A 21,631-nucleotide genomic window follows, 5' to 3' on the forward strand; every position below is an offset into this window, starting at 1 on the left:
GCGGACACCGAACAATTTCGAAAGAAGCTTGTAGAAAACTGTTAGTTTACACATAATACTTTTCACAACGATTGTGAAGAAAATTATGATTACATATACTAAGGTACTCTCGTTGGCATGATGTTGCGCGAGGGTGTTGTCTTGTTGTGTAGGGGGTATCCAGACCCCCCCCCCACTTGTTAAGCTTTGTGACCACTATCCAAACTCTTATCGAACCCAGGTCACCTTGGTGAGAAGCGAGTGCGCTAACCACTGCGCCTTGTGACTAAGTAGGCCTTAATTTGCGACACTTGCAACCCATTGTTCTCATTTATATGTAAACCGGTGTTTTTGAAATAATTTTAGAATATACACAATGACTCTATACACTAATAAAACAACGAATTAAACAAGTCATATGCTGTAGCTACGAAAACATTCGTACATCACGGAGTAAATAGCTTGTTTTTGTTTTCTTAAAGTCAGTCAAGCCCAGCAGCCAATAATGTAACGATAGCTCTGTTTAAAGGCATCTCTAACAAAATGAAATGTTCTACTTCAAATTATTGTTTTCATTATAGTCAATGAAATAAAGATAATACACATGCCTATACAATGGTATGAAAATAGGTCGTGTAATTTTACTATGATGGTCACATGACTTGTGCAATGATATGAACACGGGTCATGTGACTTTAATATGATAGTCACATTGCTCTCACCTGACCAGTAAGTTTTTAGAGACCATTGTTCTGCAGAGATCGGATACTAAGAACAATACTAGGTTATCCTAAGTCAAAACTTGTTCTGATACAGCAGTTTTGTTCTCACAGTGGAAGGAAGGAGGGTATATAAAGAGGGACATGATGGTTGGGCTTCAGTTTGGCTTTGGATCTGAAGCAATACTAAGCAAAGAAGGTAAGCTCAGTTTCTATGTTTTAATTGTTCCTGTGACCACTCCGAGTCTTTATATTTGAACAACACGGTAAAATGTACGTTAAGTTATTGCATTGAATAGAACAAGTTTGTTAAATAGTTCCTTTTCGGATATATGTATGTATTCATCGCTCGCAATAACAACTCGTGTTTACTTATTTATATTTTAGCAAAATATGCTGTCTTAAGTTTGTTGAATAGTTTCTATTCGGATGATTCATGTATTCATTGCACCCAATTAAAACTCAAATTTATATTTAAGCTTAAAATGTTGTCTTGGGCGGGATGCAATTTTGCAAATGAGTAAATTTTATTAGATCTTAAATTAACTTAACAATCTTACAGTAATTAGTCAGTAGTATATATGTTGTAAATTTGGTGTGTATCGAAGAAAGGCATGTTTCAAAAACGGTTAATTCAGCTATTCAACAAAACTGGAATCTATATTTTAATTGTGACTGATTATTATTTTTTGTGACACTGGCCAAATCATATAAACGTGTGTCTGTTATGGAGGCTATAAATCGAAAACGCTGACATCCTTTTTCCTGTTTAGACATATTAAAAAATAATTTATCATAAATGTTGAAATACTAACACTAATGAAAAAAAATCGGGCTCCTATTAGCACTGGACTGTTAAAACTCACCTTAAACAAAATGTTATCTTCTAGCTGAAGATGATTGAATATGTTTTACCACAAGATTTGATAAAGACCAAAAAATGTTTATCATATCTCAATTCTCCTTATATTATTCGGCGTGTGCGTCTATTAAAATACTTCTTCTTTTTGTTTTATATGTTTTATGTGTGATAATGTTAAAAGATAGGACCATATTCACTAGCAGATTTGGTCTGAATTTGAGACACAGACACAGAATAGCAAATTTTAAAACAAATAGCGATTCATATAGTTTCTTTATATAAAATACGCGTAAATAATGGAAAATCATGCATTTTCGCATATAAACAAGGATCTTCACCACTAATGCGAAGTAGTGATTTTAACAAAAAAAGAAGAAATAGATTTGCAATTTCAGTCTTGAATCTTAAAACTCAGACCCAGGGCATTAGTGACGCAGCTTTTGAAACTGCAATATCATGCACATGTACTGTGTCTTAGTTTCAACGTCAAGACTAAAAATGTTTATATTCATCATATAGTAATTTTTTTGTATTTGTTGTATTGTTTCCTTTCTTATGACTTTCAGATTCCTCGCCACGTTAATATATAACTGTAAAAGTACAATTAGCCAATCAAGAAACTTCTCTCTTTTGTTTCACATAAATTTAACCAATCAAAACCCTTCGTTCTTTCAGATGTTCCGTCTATTGGTTGTTTCGTGCCTTGTGGCTTGCAGTCTGTCCCTTGATGCCGCTCTCAACGGCGAATGGGCAGCATATAAGACCTCACACAACAAACTGTATGAGCCCAGGGCTGAACTTCTTAGGTAAGGAATATCATACAGTTTTAGGGTGTATTGTATCTCTGTGTTCGGATATAATTGCTTTAAATGACCTCCCACTCCGACTGAAGTATGTTTCGAATAAGAACATTGCGAGCGGATGCTAACGTTCGCCAATATTTCGAAAAGGAATAAGAAACATATATTAACCTATGCATTGACTTATATGAAAATGCCGCCGACAACGATGAAACCGTCCTTCAAACTGGAACTACACCAAACAGGTCACACACTACTAATATATTGATTTTCGGTTTACAGACGTCAGATCTGGGAGAGCAACATTGCCTACATCCAGAGGCACAACCTGGAGGCTGACAGGGGAGTCCACACATACACCCTCGGCATGAACGAGTATGGGGATATGGTGAGTGAAACCAGTACTTAAAAATAAGGTTTGATACGTGACAATGACGTAGCTTAAAGCAATATCTTAGTCCATTTAAATGCGCATCATATACTATACCATACTGATTGTTGACACCAAAATACCAACAAAGTGTCTGGCGGCGTTGGCAGACAGTTGATCATACCATTGCTGAACTAAAGCATCAGAGTTATTATAGCCAAAACCGCCATTTAAAGTTATGATTGTTTCGAAGGGTCTTCAAATCCCGAACGTATTTGAATGAAGATTTCTGAAATAAACTTGCTAATCAAATTATTAACAATGAAACTTTTTTTTCTATACACTGAGCCAATACCATTAATTACAAAGCTATATGCTTCATTACAATTTTGGCATTTTTAAACATATCAATGCATTAACGCGATCATTATTTTTAAACATTTAAATTACATGTATAACTTATGAGATATTTGACAATCCCTAAAGTAATTTGTATTTGCCAATTATCTGAAATATAACATTGTCACCTTTTAATGGCAAACAACGCTTTATATAATAACGTCATATGTATTTGATATTAAATTACCTTATTTCAATGTATGTATAAATCACAGTTAAACTGAAAAAACCCAACACTTTGCTTAACAGTTAGCATTACCTTTTTTTCCCGTGTATTTGCGTCTTAACAAAATGACCTTATGCGTGGACAGACTTGTGTGTAGGAATAATAACGGTGTTATCATTAACAGATACACGTTGTCTCCTTAAGGGGTCTCTTCAAGTGAAAATGGAGCAAATAAGGAATAAGGGATTATTACAGTGCACATTTTGGTTGCTTTAGTTTGAATACTTTTTGAACAACTAAACTACATTAGATTAAATGTCTATTTACGCATAGTGATAAAAAGTTGGTGGCAATTGTGTACATGTTTACACTGCACTGTGTTTCATGCAACGACGCACTATCCGTCATATTGAATCGTTTACCATGGTATGGCATTATAATAAGGTCAAGATACTTAGATATTAGCTTCCAGCCTCGTTTCAAAGTGTTGCCAAACAAACCGATATAAATTTGAATATGAAGGTTATAAGCGATATGCAAACATGGCAAATATTTATGTCGTTGGGGCTATTTTCGGTTCACTTTTTAAGGGTACGACTATTTGCGTATTTAAAAAGGTCACGTATTGCTACTCCGTAAATTGATAACAAATTGCATTGTTTCTAGGATACAAAGAAAACAATAAAAGCACAAACACTGGCCCGCAGTTGGATGATATTTAACATTAACATGACTTTTATATTTTGTCTAAAAATTTTAAGAATGAATTCAAATACATTTTTCAAGTGCACCATTTGAATGACTAATAATATGACTCTATTTCAATATATTAACATATACATTATCACAAAACAGTGCACTATATTGTTGTCTCAAATACATATAACTACAAAGGGTTTGAATTGACCAATCCGGTCGGCCCAAGCAAATGCAGCAAATACACGTCACCTTCTCTCTTCGAATTCAATCCTCAAGTGAAGACTTTCTTGTACGTTGTCCACTGTGGAGAACCAGTACATCATTAAACATCTGTAAACAGACGCCTGAGGAATTCGTACCGATCATAAATGAAATGAACATGACCCTCCAAATCATCATGTTACAAAAACGCGCCACCATCTTCTGTCAGTCTCTATTACACAAAATACAAAACAAAAGATAAACAAATCTTAATATACTTTATCTTAAAGGTCTTTTCTTTAAGTTTGTATATGCTAACAGGAAACATAAGATCAATGAGCTATTTTTACTTTTTCTTTAAGTTGGTTATATGCTACCAGGAAACATTATCTCAATGAGCTATTTTTACTTTATCTTTAAGTTGGTTATATGCTATCAGGAAACATTAGCTCAATGAGTTATTTTTATTTTATCTTTAAGTTGGTTATATGCTACCAGGAAACATTAGCTCATTGAGCTATTTTCCGACATTTAAATGCACACATCAACGTTATGCTACTTTTAAAATCGATACAGACAAACGAGGAATTCCTTGCAAAATTGATCGGCCCGACCCCAAATCTATATGCAGAACAAACATTTCCCCATCTCTTACCATGCTTTATCTATATAAATTTAATTATTGTTACCCTTCAAATCATTACAGACCCACGAGGAATTCGTCGCGATCATGAACGGATTGAACATGACCGGCCCCAACCCCAAATCACCATGCAGCAAATACATGCCCCCTTCCCACGTGAAGTTGACCGATCTTCCCGACACCGTTGACTGGAGGAAGGAGGGATACGTCACCGAGATCAAGAACCAGGTGAGCAATATCAAATAATATGAGAAGTTTTGAGTGTTCTTATTGCACGCATCTAACATCAGGAAAGTCTCATTTTGTATTATAATGCAACGATCTTCTTCAATTGACGAATGACGATGGTCTACCCGCGCCTTTCTGGCCCATAATTTAAGGAATGACTGCGCGTTATTGATTTACTTATACGGGAATGAACGCAGTTGGGCTGGATAAAGTGTGTGGATACCGATGGATTTATCCCTCCCAAGCACACACAAACACACGGCTGTAAGATTTACGCCAATAGCAATTTGCTCAGCAATAAAATGGTTTCGGTAACTTGTAAAAAACTAAAATGCCAATGTGTATCCATTTTACAAGTATCGATGAACAAGCTGATTATTACCACATTTGTTGTTGTATGAGAAAAAGGTGAAAGTTTTCTAAGATGTTACACTTTACCATATTGCTTATTGACGCTTTTTTATTAATTTCTCAATGTTTTCTTTAACTCGGCCCATTTGACATTACAGGGACAATACGTTTTCACTCTTCCCATCGGATACCGGGTTATTCTATATTTAGCTATTGAAATATGTTCTATTTTTAAACATACGTAATTTTCTATTTAGGGACAATGCGGATCATGCTGGTCTTTTTCCACCACCGGATCCCTTGAGGGACAGAACTTCAAGAAAACCGGCACCCTGACCTCCCTGTCCGAGAAGAACCTGATGGACTGCTCCCAGAAAGAGGGTAAGCTGACCACCTCTTAAATTGGGTTGCTCCTATAAATATGATTGTAACAACAATGCCTGTGTGTGACTCGCACATTGGAAATAACTTGAACACATTCCATCGTTTGTACTGCATTGCATTGTATATGCTCTTCTTTTTGGCCAGAGTAAAATGTTACAATATGAACTGGACATATGTTGTAATTTATTATAAGCTTTCTTTTGAGAACAATATGGCATTGTGTTATTTGATTTCGCCGGCATGATGATGCCAGTGGGGTCTGGCAGACTTTGTTCTGTTATATGACATTTCTAGCACAATACATTATTAACATTTGCGTATTTATAGTTAGTGTTTATGGTGGACGTTATATCATAATTATTGATTCCCGGTTTCAGGAAATCACGGATGCCAGGGAGGTCTGATGGACTTTGCTTTTGCCTACGTTATTTCCAACGACGGTATTGATACTGAGGAGTCCTACCCATATGAGCCAAAGGTAGGTCCTTATATGTTTGCTTAAAAATATTATAATAAAATATATTTTAAAATTTAACTACGATTTTTTGGGCGTTTAAAAAGTATGAGCCCTTGGCTGCCATTTGCAAATCCATTTAAACTGCTAATTTTGGTACAAATGCCTTCAATTTATCACAAAATGAAAAAAAAAATCGCAATAGAACAGCTCTTAATGGTTTTGGAAACTGTCGAAATATTTTCTTAACGTGATAGTAAAGCTATTAGCCATATAGCAATTTTCGAACGTATTTATGAAAAACTGCGACCTTATCTTTTGTCAACAATCTTATATCAATGATTTCCGGACTTGTACATAAATGGCTTATTGAAAAACAGAAAAAAAGATGATGACTGTGATATGAATAACCACCATACCATTATACCATTAGCCCATAAGCCTGTTTCTCATACACTCAAGTTATGGTATTTTAATGTCTGCTGTAAGAACAACCATCAAACCGCTGTACCATTAGCCAACAAACCATTTTCTCATACTATTTGAGTATGGTATTTTGATGTTTATATGAAACACTACTAAAATATAGATCTGTTTAATAATAACAACCATCATACCATTTGTCCCAAAGCCTGTACCTCCATATTTTTGTTCAGAACGGCAAATGCAAATTCAACCCCGCCAATGTCGGAGCCACAGAAAAGAGCTGCATGGACATCAAGGAGGGATCTGAAGATGACCTCATGGCCGCCTCCGCCACCGTCGGACCCATCTCCGTTGGTATCGATGCTAGCCACCCATCCTTCCAGCTGTACAAGTGAGTCCATAATTTATTTTGATAAAGAATTTGATATGTTTTTGGCAGATAATGAATATGGTCTTATGCTCCCTTTGTTTTACAAGATTTAATCCAATTTAGATTAGTATTGACGCTAATCACCCGTCTTCCAAGCTCTAAAAGAAGGAATAAAATAAATCCTGTTGTCGAAAGTGTAGCATTTGATAAAGTCAACATGAGAATTTGGACAACCCAAAATATAGCCCCTATGTCAAATCGACGAAGACATCCTCTGGCTGAGTTATCGAACTCCTACAAAATACTTTGAAGTAAAAGTAAATAATTACATCATAATTTAGTTCCTTAAAGTAAGTTTCAATTTCGTTCTTTTACACAGGTCTGGAGTATACAGTGAGAAGAGATGCTCCTCCACCCAGCTCGACCACGGTGTCCTTGTTGTCGGCTATGGCTCTGAAAATACCAAAGACTACTGGCTCGTGAAGAACAGGTGAGGGTTAGAAATATGTATGTATGACTATAAATAGAAATTTACTTGATATCTGGACCAGTTCTTGTTGTCAGCTAAGACGCTGAAAAGTAAAAATTCGACTGGCTTGTGAGGAATACGTAAAAGTTAAAATATGTATTTCTAATATGTTACAGTAGATAGAAAAATAACACGATTTCCTGAGCTGTTCTTCTTGTCATCTAGGGCGATTGGTTCTCGAAGAACACTTGAGGGTTTTAATATATATATGTATGCTACCATATATAGAAGCAAAACGACATCATCTCCGGACCAAGCTTTAATTTCTAGAAATTCTTAACAAGTAACAACCTTATGAAAATAAATCCATGTAGCCATACTAATTCCTTAAACATGATTTAAAAAAAAGATTATTGTTTATTTTGATAACTTCCTATAAAAGATAGCATTTTTTCATTATATAGAATCTTATTAAAACTGATATCAAATAAAACAGTTTGCTTAGTGAGCTCCTGTTAGAAGGGACTTTAAACTGTTCCAGAGATCGAGACAAGTTTTCTTTCTGGCTGCGGCTTCAGAAAACTACGTACAGCGAACAGTGCATTTGCCAAATGATTTTCTAACTGGGCAAAACATTGTATTTCTTTTTGCAAGTCTATTGTATGTTCAATACAGCTCAACCAAAACCATAACAAACTGATTTCATGTTTAGCGTCAGGTTTCAATATATAAAACTTCCTATCAAGCATGAAATAAGAATTAATTTTCCATTAAAAGAATAGCTGAACCTGTTAATAGTATACTTATTGTCTCCTTGTGCTCTAAAACATGGTTTATTTTTGCATTTTTGAGTACTGTAATTTGCATTGTATTATAATTATTATTATTATTATCTCTTTCAATATTATATACGGTTTATTAATGCATAAGATGATAAGTTATAATTCTCTTAATAGAAGTTATATAATAACATTAAATATCCATTTCAACTTGGGCAAGAGGAGAAGTATTGAGCGCTTTTCATGATGAGTTATTAATATATAAATAGAAATTACATCATAACTGTAAATATCCCTTTCAGCTCGAGCAAGATCTGGAGTATCACTATCCATGATGCTTTTTAATTCTATAAATAGAATTTGCATTATATCTATAAATATCCTTTTTCAGCTGGGGCAAGAGCTGGGGACAGGAGGGATACATCATGATGTCAAGAAACAAGAAGAACCAATGCGGTGTTGCCACCTCAGCCAGCTTCCCAACCATGTAATCTGATTGGTCAAAATTGAGTGTGAATTCTCAAAGACAGATTATCATTGGACACTGGTTTTCTCATGGTCTGAACTTACGTGTCAGTTATTGTGATATTTATCTTTTTTGAAACTATTTGTAATAAAAGCTTACAAATATAGATGTTGTATTTTTGTTTTAATTGAAAACAGTGATTAGAATGAGAAGAAAATATCACACTGGTTTGAGGTTATGTCCATATGTATTCGACAAGAAAATTAAGATGCGTAAACGCCGCATGTCATTTTGGTTTAAGTGAAGAATAAGAATATACAAAAAAAGATCGAACATAGGAACGACACACACACAACCTTCATACAACATAGACAGACAACACGACTAGGGCACAGGAACGACACACACACAACTTTCATGCAACATTGTCAGACAACACGACTAGGTCACAGGAACGACACACACACACACAACTTTCATGCAACATAGTCAGACAACACGACTAGGGCACAGGAACGACCCACACACAACCTTCATGCAACATAGACAGACAACACGACTAGGGCACAGGAACGACACACACACACACACACAACTTTCATGCAACATTGTCAGACAACACGACTAGGGCACAGGAACGACACACACACACACAAAACTTTCATGCAACATTGTCAGACAACACGACTAGGGCACAGGAACGACACACACACAACTTTCATGCAACATTGTCAGACAACACGACTAGGACACAGGAACGACACACACACACACAACTTTCATGCAACATTGTCAGACAACACGACTAGGGCACAGGAACGACCCACACACAACTTTCATGCAACATTGTCAGACAACACGACTAGGGCACAGGAACGACACACACACACAACTTTCATGCAACATTGTCAGACAACACGACTAGGGCACAGGAACGACACACACACAACCTTCATGCATCATAGTCAGACAACACGACTAGGGCACAGGAACGACACACACACACAACCTTCATGCAACATAGTCAGACAACACGACTAGGGCACAGGAACGACACACACACACATAACCTTCATGCAACATTGTCAGACAACACGACTAGGACACAGGAACGACACACACAAACTTTCATGCAATATAGACAGACAACAAGACTAGGGCACAGGAACGACACACACACAACCTTCATGCAACATAGACAGACAACACGACTAGGACACAGGAACGACACACACACAACCTTCATGCAACATAGACAGACAACACGACTAGGACACAGGAACGACACACACACAACCTTCATACAACATAGACAGACAACACGACTAGGACACAGGAACGACACACACACAACCTTCATGCAACATAGACAGACAACACGACTAGGACACAGGAACGACACACACACAACTTTCATGCAACATAGACAGACAACACGACTAGGGCACAGGAACGACACACACACAACCTTCATGCAACATAGACAGACAACAAGACTAGGGCACAGGAACGACACACACACAACCTTCATGCAACATAGACAGACAACACGACTAGGACACAGGAACGACACACACACAACCTTCATGCAACATAGACAGACAACACGACTAGGACACAGGAACGACACACACACAACCTTCATGCAACATAGACAGACAACACGACTAGGACACAGGAACGACACACACACAACTTTCATGCAACATAGACAGACAACACGACTAGGACACAGGAACGACACACACACACAACTTTCATACAACATAGACAGACAACACGACTAGGGCACAGGAACGACACACACACAACTTTCATGCAACATAGTCAGACAACACGACTAGGGCACAGGAACGACACACACACACACAACTTTCATGCAACATAGTCAGACAACACGACTAGAGTACAGGAACGACCCACACACAACCTTCATACAACATAGTCAGACAACACGACTAGGGCACAGGAACAACACACACGCAACCTTCATACAACAAAGACAGACAACACGACTAGGGCACAGGAACGACCCACACACAACCTTCATGCAACATAGTCAGACAACACGACTAGGGTACAGGAACGACACACACACACAACTTTCATACAACAACACGAACACGACTTTCATACAAAATAGACAGACAACACGAACACGACTTTATACAACAAAGACAGCAGCACAAACACGACTTTCATACAACATAGTCAGACAACACGACTAGGGCACAGGAACGACACACACACACAACTTTCATGCAACATAGACAGACAACACACTTACATTAACATAGCTTTATCAATAACTGTTGGGGTTACGCTTGAAATGGTCCGCAAAACTCAACTTAAATCATGATAAAACATGATATTTTGGCCACAGTAGTTTGGCCACAGTGCATTTTCACGTTAAGGTTAGGGTTATGGCTGCAGAAATGGATTCAAAACTTTAATCAACATTGTTTTCAACCTTGATGCACGCATCACGATAATGATACAACCCATTACTTCAATGCAAATTAGGTCAATAGTTTGTTGATAATGTAAAGTTATCGCATATTATCACAAGGCTAAGGTCATTGAGAATAGGTGAATGTTTTCGTTTGCATAATCGAAACAAAACTAATTTTCTTCTATAGGATATAGATACCTACATTTCAACGGTAAATGCGTTTTCGTATCAATAATATTGAATAGAAGTAGTTTAATTTGCAAAATATTGAAAATATAACATTTTATGTATTAGTTCCTATATTAAAATAGTGGACAAACAGCGGAGTCCTTACCGTGCAATAAGTATCGTGCGGATAATTTACCCACTCTAGTTATTGCACGGTAATGGGCCGAGAGCAGTACTCGTAATTGAGTATATAATAATCCTCGCGAATTTAATATGACTTTAACAACTCGTGTATTGGTTGCTGTTATGTTTACTAAATGTATATACAAATAAGAATGTATATAGCTTTTTCGCTGAACTGCAACCACAGAAGAAGAGTTGTTGAGTTGTTGAACTTCGATGTTCAGGAAAACAGTATTAAAATAAGATACCTCTAGGATACTGCTAGAATATACAAATTCTGGAAAACAAATACTATTGTTGTTTAACATATATTGACAAATAAGACATCGGAAATAATGCGTGGAAGGTGAATTTTCATATGTGATGTAGTTTAATTGTTTTGTTTAAAAATAGTGAAAATGGAAATTTCGGACATAAACCTATTGTTTTCGAAACCTTTCTGCTATGCATTTCTTTGTATCAATTGCTCTCGTATCAAGAAATGTTTGGGTTTTTCAATATGCAAAGAATATTTGGATTTGTCATACGTGTCTGTTTTCATTATGTGCAATTCACAAAATAATTACATATAACAGTTATTATTTACACATTTGTGGGGGGTTTAATCACATGGATTGCATTCAATTTTGATTGAATCATCGTTGTTTTATTTTCGAATACGTACTAATAAATATTAGTTAGTGTTATTCTATAATTACGTTATCTTGTCGACGTGAGAATCTTATCGCCAGTTACAGTTGTTGAACTCGGGTCCATAAGGTACATGATCAAATTAGATTTTTTTAGTTAGTTTTTTTTCAACGACTGAGTTTTATAAGTACTTTAGTGGTATATTTTATCAGTGGTCGTTACTCTTTTGGTATGCGTATTTGGGTGGAGGATGCAAGTTCCCCTACACTTTAAGTACGGCATTATTTTGTACGCAAGCTATCAGAATCATTTGATTTTAATTGTTACGCAGGATTCGGATAAATTTTATTTTTTATGCAGTCAACATGTGTTGTCTCGTGGCCTTGTTTGTCTCAATAAGTGTCTGATTAAGCATAGCCATACCCCTTCGAATAAGCACAATTGCAAACATCAATATATATTCATGAGAATAAACTTTAAATAGTACAATTCAAGAAATAGTGTCCAGGGATGATATTGATATTGATCTTAATTGTATCTAAGGTGGGTGTAGCTAATCGGATTGTGTAGTATAAAAATAATAACCTATAGCATGTTTCGATTCTACGGTGCATGATGAAAATACTAACCTGCAGAGCTGCTTATTGAATACCAACCAAGGCCATTTAATGTTAACAGCCACTTTGCTAATGAAGTATATACACCCCGAAAATTGATTATGTATAGAAAAAAACATGTTAACAAAGAGACTTGAGTATGCAGGAGCGCTTCATGTCGCGATGTCTCCATGTAAAGGAAAAGTCGTATCCATACTATGAACAACCAAAATTGTAAGCTTGTTGGGTACATGAGGCCACGTTTAATCACACATGTAGACTATTAATAATAGTATTTGTTATTGGAATTTACAGTAAAGAGTCGGTTGTAAGCAATTCTGGTCCCGATTTATCGAAACTTCTTAAATCCCTTTTATCAGGGATTAAGCTAAGCTCAATATTTTTTTAAAGCATAGCGTTATATTTACTTCTATTTGAGTTTTTAATACTTTCGATAAGAATTATTTTTATGGTAATGGCAATAAACAATTTTTCATGTATCAATATTCAATTTAATATGTATTTTGGCTTTTTGAAATAAGCTACTTAAGCATGTTAAGCTTAAGGAGTTTCGAGAAATTTGATCCCGATGATTATGTTTAAAAGTCGAAGATAACCACAATGAACAGAGATTTATAAATACATATTATATGCATACATATACATCTTATATTCATTTAACAAATTGTCAACACTGAAACATATGCTATTTAAATTTCAAGAAAATAGTAATGATTAAAAAGAACAATAAAAATACTCGTAAAAACCAAACATGCAAGCAAGTAGAAGTATCAAATTGAATTTCTCAGATTTATGAGAATGTGCGAACCAAGCTGCACAAATCTTCGGTTAAAGTAACACCAACAAATCCCCTTGAAATAATCATTGAGACAGTCAACATTTTCATCAGCAGTTACGACACTCAACAGCTTAGACACCGGTATCTGGCTGCTGTATACCCTACTTCTTGCTGTGGAAGAAAAAAGGATTGTTTTATAAAAATGGATAAAGTTATTTTACATATTTAATTTACAGATGTTTCGCCTGCTCATCGCTGTGTGTATGGTGGCATCCATCTATGCCTTCGATAGCAAGCTTGATTCCGAATGGGAAGCCTACAAGCTTACATACAAGAAATCGTATGGCAAAAATGAAGACTATTTCAGGTTAGTTAAATAACGAGAATATATTTTTTGTTTTTATTTGCTTCTGAGATATGCTTCGCGTTCATCCGCTAAACTGTTAAAAAATAAATACATGGTCTCTATGCGTACATGTATCAAATAGTCTAAAATTACACATCGTATATGGTTTTATGTATTCGTCGTTGTGTGTCTGTCGTTAAGTGCCTTTGTAATATTTTCTCGAAACTACTTTAGTCTGTTATAACACGATTAAGTTAAGCTCACTATTTTTGTTCCTTCAAAACTTAAGATATATTTACTATTTAGGAAGTGTTTTAATTGTTTATTGAAGTTATCAGTATGATACTCCCGAAAAATGTATCAAAATCAGGTCAAGTAAGACAATTTTGCTACTTAAAGCTGCACTCTCACAGATTGAACGTATTGAAAACATTTTTTTGTCTTGGAACGAGCCAAATTTTGCGAAAATGCATGTAAACCAGTGATATAAGACTGTTAACGAAAAATTAGATCGCAGATATTTATATTTAAGTTCAAAACTTGATATTTTATGCGTTTGTTAAAGAAATTATATATAATAAATAGAGCAGAGATAATTCCTATGTCTTAAAACAACTGACATTAAGGCGTCAGATCTGGGAGAGCAACATTGCCTACATCCAGAGGCACAACCTGGAGGCAGACAGGGGAGTCCACACCTACACCCTTGGCATGAACAAATATGGGGATATGGTGAGTAAAAATTAGTATTGCGATTTTCGTAGTGTAAATGTAATTTTCCAAAAAATCATAGGGACAATAAGCCATTTTGACTTCATATTATCTGTACCATTGACACGGACGCATATGGTGGCATGAAAAGCGAGAATAGACCAAAGTAGCGAGGAAAAAAATTGTTACCTACGATATGGTAGTTTAAAGCTGCACTCTCACAGATTGAACGTTATGACAACTTTTTTTTTGTATTTGAACAAGCCAATTTATGCGGAAATGTATGCAATCCAATCATATAAGACTGTTGACAAAAAAAGATCGCTGATTGTTATATTTAAGAAAAATGAATGATGTTTTGAGTAACCATTTTAAACATAAAACATTAATTTGTGAACGAATGCATTTCAGAACAATGACGAATTTGTTGCCCAAATGACCGGCCTTAACATGACCCGCTCAACCAACGCAGAAGGATGTACGAAGTATACGCCCTATTCAGGGGTCAAGACCAGTGACCTTCCGGATACTGTCGATTGGAGGACAGAGGGATACGTGACAGGTGTTAAAGACCAGGTATGTTAATCGAATAAATCGAAAAAATATGGTTTGATTTGTATAAATTGTCATGGTAGACTAGATTTTCACTTGTATTGTCGTTTTTATTTTTACAACACTTAAATGAAAAACAAAATTAAATAAATATATTTATATGAAAAACTACAGAAACAAGCTCAGTAGCCAAAAGCTTAACAAAAACCTTGTTTAATGGCTCAAAGTAAACGCGAAGACATATAGCACAAAAAATCAACGAATTTGTGTTCTATCTTTGATGGATTGTTGCGCTGTGTTTATTTCGTTTAGTGTCTGTTCGGCATCGAACCCCTTGACTCTTACAAGGGTCTTTCTTTAATATTTATCAACTGGGCTTGTCCATGAAGATTACATTAGTCTACACTTGCTGACAATGAACATTCCATTACTACAATTGTCGAAGGGAGATCAATCGGAAACACATACGTTTTAAAGTTTAAAGATGCACTCTTACTCCCGTATCGGAATTACCACAATTAATCTTTTATTCATAAAAGGATGAATAAATGTTAGAAACAATGGTTTTACCAGTTACATTGTTTGTTTTAAGGGCGCCTGTGGTTCTTGCTGGGCGTTCTGTGCTGCTGGTGCTCTGGAGGGCCAACACTTCAAAAAAACTGGAGAGCTTGTGTCTCTCTCTGAGAAAAATCTGATGGACTGTTCCTGGTCTTACGGTAAATATATCGCCGATGTTTTGTTCTAAATGTCTGTCTACATAACCCTATAATTTCTATTGTAATATTCATTTAAGTATATACATTTTTAATAAAATATTCCCGTAAAATAGTTAACCAAAGTAATAAAAAGTACTTCAATTTAAGCTTAATTTAATTATTGCATTACACAATATTTCAATACGTGTTTGAATGCTTAATATTGTGTAATTAGTTTCATTGTATAATCTTTAAAAAAATAAAAAAACAAGACAAATGGCAGTTTTTGGCCTTAACCTAATTCACGTATTGTTTCAGTCGCAAAAAGGAACACACATTTCAATCACTATATCAATGTATTTTCAGTTTTTTATTTAATATATAAGTAATCCGTAGGCAATGTCCATTCAAATAATACCAACATTGGCAAAAAACTTCACCAAGTATTAAAAGTGAAAATTATTGCCAAATTCTCGATAAAATGATAAGCTTGCCTCTAATATGTACCTCTGTGCTATATAACTGAAACTTGTTAGACTTGTTGCATTAAATAAAATCGAATTAGGTTTTTGCATGTTTAGGCTTTATCATGAACTTGATATTGTTTCTATGTTCTTTAACACTGCAACTTGGTAAAATTGTTGTATTAAAGAAACTCAAATTACGTTTAAGCATGTCAGTCTTAATCTTGTAGTTGACATTGTATCTGTATGCTTTCATTGAAGGAAATATGGGCTGCCTGGGAGGATGGCCCAACAGCGCATTTGAGTACATTATTGACAACGGTGGAGTCAACACAGAGGAGTCATACCCATACGAACCAAAGGTTTGCTTAGTTTGTCCAATTTCAATAGATACACATTTATAATTTGTGTTGGCATACTTAATACTTGACCTATACTTACCTTCTTAGAGGATAAGTTGAAGGTTGATTATAACTACATCCACTGCAACACCTTTTAAGCGCTCAAACACAGAGGCGCACGGCTTCCACGGCCGATTAGATTAGTTTTTATAGTATGAAAAACAGCGTATACAGTGTAAGCGTTGTCGTAAATTTAAAATTTCAAGAAATTCATTTAAAATACATTTGGATTGTTTTGGGGATATGTGTGTGAGCCAACGCTGTTGAATATTGGTTTCAAAACATATTCTTGTCACTTCTTTCTCCAGAAATCGTGAATACATTGAAAGCGATCAGTCGGTAAAATGAATGTTGACCTTAAACCGAACTTATATTTTCTCTATTTTGCATATTCCATAGGATGGGGATTGCATGTTCGACCCAGCAAACATTGGCGCTACAATGACCGGTTGCCAAGATATTGCGCAGGGATCGGAAGATCAACTACAGGTCGCAGCGGCCAATATTGGCCCGATCTCCGTCGGCATGGACGCTGGTCATCTTTCCTTCCAACTGTATAAGTGAGTATAGCGTTTTTAGCGCATTCCAATACATACCTAAATGATAGTTAGACCTAAATAATCTATTTTAACTTTTAACGTAACAGTTGATAAACGACCACGTATTTACCTTACTTTATTTTGTTATTAAGGTTATATAAATTATTATCTTAAAGATGCACTCTAACTTCAAAATAAAATTTACCACAATTCATAACATTGAATTAAAAATCCAAAAAGGATGAATAAATGTCAACAACAGTGGTCCTTATGAAGCCTACCGAGTTCAATTTCAAAGAAATGAGCATAAAACATGGTATTTCTACCTTATGAGACTAGAAGTATATCTTTTAGTATTCACCAATCATATAAGATTTTTGCGGTTTCTGCTATTATTATTTAGTAAGTTGTTAAAGGTTTTTCAGTCAAAATTTATTTTTGTTATACATGTGTATGTATTGGTTTTAAATAAGATTCTCACTTTAAAATAACATAATTTATTTCAATGATATTATTTCTATATCTTATGTATACCGTAAACCTGTGAATTACATTTGGTAATCTGATAGTGCTTAATAGAATAGTCATGACCTTGGTATTAACATTTACACATATAAGTGTTATATGATGGCTGGCCTCTGCCATTTCGTGAACGAATTATGAAGAAATGAGAAAATAGGAACTGGCAGATTAAATCAGTCGCCTTCGTATTGTTTGAAATTCTAGAATATGATTATATTTCAGGTCTGGAATTTATCATGACGCTATATGTGCAAATTCTATTGACCTGCTGAACCACGGCGTTGTGCTGATTGGATATGGCAACGAAAAGTCTGGAGAGTATTGGCTGGTTAAAAATAGGTGAGTACATTTTGAGGTCCAGTGATAACAGGGCGGGCGTATTTTAAAATATACTGGTGATTATTTGCTAGTTAAGAGGAGTTAAGTAAATGTTAGGAAGTCAGGGATCGGGGCTTTTTATAATATACGGGTGATATTTGGCTAGCTTATAATAGTTAAATACAGGTTTAGGTCCATGGAAAAGGAAACGGTGTGTGAGTGCTTGTACTATACCGGCGAATATTAGCCTGTTAAGAAAATGGGATGGTGGGCTTGTTTACAAAATAGGGAGGGGGATGGGTGAGGTTATTGGCTAGTCAAGAAAATGTTAATTGAGGTCAGGGAATGAGGAGGTTTTATGTAGGAGGTGTGTTGTTTCTAAAATATCGGGGATCATTGGCTAGTTTATATATATTATTTTTAAACTTCTTTATAAAATTCAAACAAAAGACTTTTCTGTCAGTTGAATTGACACAAGATCTACACGATGGCACCAGTATCAGTGTTGATGGGAACGGTAAAAAACGTAAACGGTCCTATATGCGTGTTAACACAACCGCTGACGGTCATTTTATGTACATTAAATGGCGTACTTGCTAGCGAAAGAAGAGAACCAAATTAAACCAGGCCCAAATGAGCTTTTATACCGTATTGATCATTTGAAAGATGGCGCCTGTAAACATGTAAAAACGGGCTTACAATTTGCATTTTAATCACATTACTACGCTAACATTGCGTCGTTGGATTTTTAAATTGAATATATATCCGTTTTCTATTTGTTAAAATTTTAAACATGGCGGATATTTTGATCTTTCGTTGGATTCCAATATTATCACACATCTGTATGTATCCATGTCTTCACACAACTTCACTCTGCCAAACTTCAATTCATTCCTACAAACAAATTTTGTTCTTTCTTAGTAATAAAGTAATGATTTTTTAACAGCGTAGTATTGTGATAATATGCATATTATAAAATATTCATTACATCATATGTTTTATTATCCAACTCAGCTGGCACAACAGCTTGAGTAGCACTACTCGTGATAAGTTAGAATTCTATAAATAGAAGTTGCATCATATCTATAAATATCCATTTCAGCGGGGGCAAGAGCTAGGGTATGGAAGGTCACGCTATGATGAGTTATAATTATATAAATAGTTGTTTCATCACATCTATAAATATCCATTTTAGCTGGGACAAGAGTCGGGGTATGGAAGGCCAGGCTACGATGAGTTATAATTCTATAGATAGAAGTTGCATCACACCTATAAATATCCATTTCAGCTGGGGTAAGAGCTGGTGCATGGAGGGCCACGCTATGATGAATTATATTTCTATAAATAAAAGTTGCATCATATCTATAAATATCCATTTCAGCTGGGGCAAGAGCTGGGGTATGGAGGGCTACGGTATGATGTCAAGAAACAGAAACAATAACTGTGGTATTGCAACAGCCGCTAGCTTTCCAACAGTGTAGTGTTTGAACTGAGTCACAGACTTGATCTTTTTGCTGCATAAAGTGATATCAAAAATGAAATGCATTGTTAAATGAAATGCATTTTTTTCTAAAATTATACTGTTTGTGATTTAAACTTTAATTGTTAATGTGATTCTCGTATTTATAATCGATATAACAAACATTGATTTTGAGTGATAAACCTTTACCTAATTATTTGATAATGCATTTATGGAAATATCAATTACTGATAACAAGTTTGTAACCGTGTAATTAATAGCTGAAAACGCACAAATATTATTTAAATTATAGGACTGTTGAGTCCCAAAAGAATTACGGAGATCAACTATCGTCTAATAATACATAGAAATACTTTGTTGTATGCACCCTTCTTTCAAATTAAAATTAAACATATATATTTGTATCTGGTTGTTCAGTACTTGGAGTTAATTTTGATAACCCTTTACATTACTTTATCAGTGCGTGTATACCACGTGATAAATTGCGGTTTATTGATCCGGTAATAAAAAAAAAATCTGGGCTCTTCAAGCGGCATAGACTGCCCTTTGTTTCATTGGCGCGTACTTGCAGGGTTTTACAATAACTTTATAAAATCATGTTTAAATACGTATGCAATGTAGTTCGTGTGAACCGGTTTAACTCCAAGCAATATATGCACTAACTTTTTCGGGGGGGGGGGCGTGCACCCCAACCTTGAAATCGTCCAAATTTACTTTTTATGTCAATGTCACAGGACAAAATATAATAAAGTACGCTCACAATGCACCATTTCGGACAAGAGACTGTTGAAAATATTTAGGGAGTATCCCCAAACACACCTGTCGACATCTTAAACCATTTAAATTTCGGTTCGGAAGGAGGGGCAAGTGTCAAAAGGCTGAACCCCTAATGCGCCCCCCCCTCTAACGTCAACTTCTGGATCAGCCCCTGTTACTCTATTTACCTGATTGTTCAAAGTGGTAACCCTCAAATAAAAAAATACAATGAAGATGTATTTAAATGTCCAAATATAAGCTCTGCTTGAGGCATAAGGTAAGGGACCAAACGAAATGTGCGAGATACACAGAAGAAACACCACACACATACACGCTTATAACACCATCAACATACAAAACACAAGCATCAATGTGGCTTTACCGATATATGATGGCATAACCGCGTTGGAACGGTCAGTGAAACTCGACTTCACTTGAACACACGTTTACCGCGTGTTTAAACTGGTGTATATAGCCATTAACTCCCGTTTATCTACTCCATACAAGACTGTGAGTCATTGATCTTTGTGCTTTTTAAACGCCCAATCGCTCGGCCATATAGAGTGTATCGTATCAAGGGACCATCACTTGTATTGAAGAAAAACTGGACCATTTTTCGAATTAAACAATTCCTCATCATAAATGACGCAGCATTCATTAAATAACGCGAATACAATGTTTTTTTTTGTTATAAAACTAGTGAAATAACTATGAAAAGACGTCATAAAGTCATTAATGAATAGCAATGAAAATGTTTTATGTATTTAAAGCTGTAAATCATCAACCCATTATTTATTTATTTATACACATACTATCACATGTGTGGTCATTCATAATGCAATTGATAAAATTTGTTTACCAAAATCACCAAGGTTTTTTTTTTTAATCGATTTTAGATAACTCGTTTAATACATCCGTTTGGAATGACCACTGATGGGATAGTCTAAGTCTATTATAGCTTTGAAGCATATAACTATGGGTCCAAATAATTTAAAGACAAAACAAATCATTCAAAAAAGTCAAACGGACATGGCCAGACCTTTAATCATGATGATGATTCAAGATTCAAGATTTATTTACAGAATGTCCAGAAGGCCATAGCCCATTTGGACAAATATATATACAATATATAGTGTTTTCAGGTGATTCCATGCATACAAATAACAAAACTAGACAACTAAAAAAAAACACACACACAAAACAACAACATAAATACGCAAATACACCAACTTCATAAGTTCAGTAAATCAAGAT

General features: G+C 35.3%; 2 protein-coding genes across 2 annotated transcripts; both read left to right on the forward strand.

Moving 5' to 3' along the window:
• The first annotated feature begins 850 nt into the window (after positions 1 to 850).
• LOC128240715 (procathepsin L-like) lies at positions 851 to 8,931 on the forward strand. Its single transcript, XM_052957485.1, has 9 exons — positions 851 to 897; positions 2,236 to 2,366; positions 2,643 to 2,748; positions 4,902 to 5,066; positions 5,675 to 5,798; positions 6,179 to 6,279; positions 6,912 to 7,072; positions 7,431 to 7,541; positions 8,691 to 8,931. Exons 2-9 carry the CDS (start codon positions 2,236 to 2,238, stop codon positions 8,788 to 8,790), a joined length of 999 nt encoding a protein of 332 aa, XP_052813445.1. The 5' UTR covers positions 851 to 897; the 3' UTR covers positions 8,791 to 8,931.
• Positions 8,932 to 11,338: 2,407 nt separating this feature from the next.
• On the forward strand, positions 11,339 to 20,025 carry LOC128240724 (procathepsin L-like). Its single transcript, XM_052957520.1, has 9 exons — positions 11,339 to 11,428; positions 13,830 to 13,960; positions 14,566 to 14,671; positions 15,062 to 15,226; positions 15,795 to 15,918; positions 16,623 to 16,723; positions 17,162 to 17,322; positions 18,046 to 18,162; positions 19,523 to 20,025. Exons 2-9 carry the CDS (start codon positions 13,830 to 13,832, stop codon positions 19,620 to 19,622), a joined length of 1,005 nt encoding a protein of 334 aa, XP_052813480.1. The 5' UTR covers positions 11,339 to 11,428; the 3' UTR covers positions 19,623 to 20,025.
• Positions 20,026 to 21,631: the final 1,606 nt, after the last annotated feature.

This window comes from Mya arenaria, chromosome 7 (assembly GCF_026914265.1).
Source record: "Mya arenaria isolate MELC-2E11 chromosome 7, ASM2691426v1".
NCBI lineage: Eukaryota > Metazoa > Mollusca > Bivalvia > Myida > Myidae > Mya > Mya arenaria.

Coding starts and splice junctions, on each gene's coding strand:
- LOC128240715 (XM_052957485.1), top strand. CDS start 2,236: ATGTTCCGTCTATTGGTTGTTTCGTGCCTTGTGGCTTGCAGTCTGTCC. Junction 2,367..2,642: donor CCCAGGGCTGAACTTCTTAG/GTAAGGAATATC, acceptor TTCGGTTTACAG/ACGTCAGATCTGGGAGAGCA. Junction 5,067..5,674: donor TCACCGAGATCAAGAACCAG/GTGAGCAATATC, acceptor TTTTCTATTTAG/GGACAATGCGGATCATGCTG.
- LOC128240724 (XM_052957520.1), top strand. CDS start 13,830: ATGTTTCGCCTGCTCATCGCTGTGTGTATGGTGGCATCCATCTATGCC. Junction 13,961..14,565: donor AAAAATGAAGACTATTTCAG/GTTAGTTAAATA, acceptor ACTGACATTAAG/GCGTCAGATCTGGGAGAGCA. Junction 17,323..18,045: donor CTTTCCTTCCAACTGTATAA/GTGAGTATAGCG, acceptor ATTATATTTCAG/GTCTGGAATTTATCATGACG.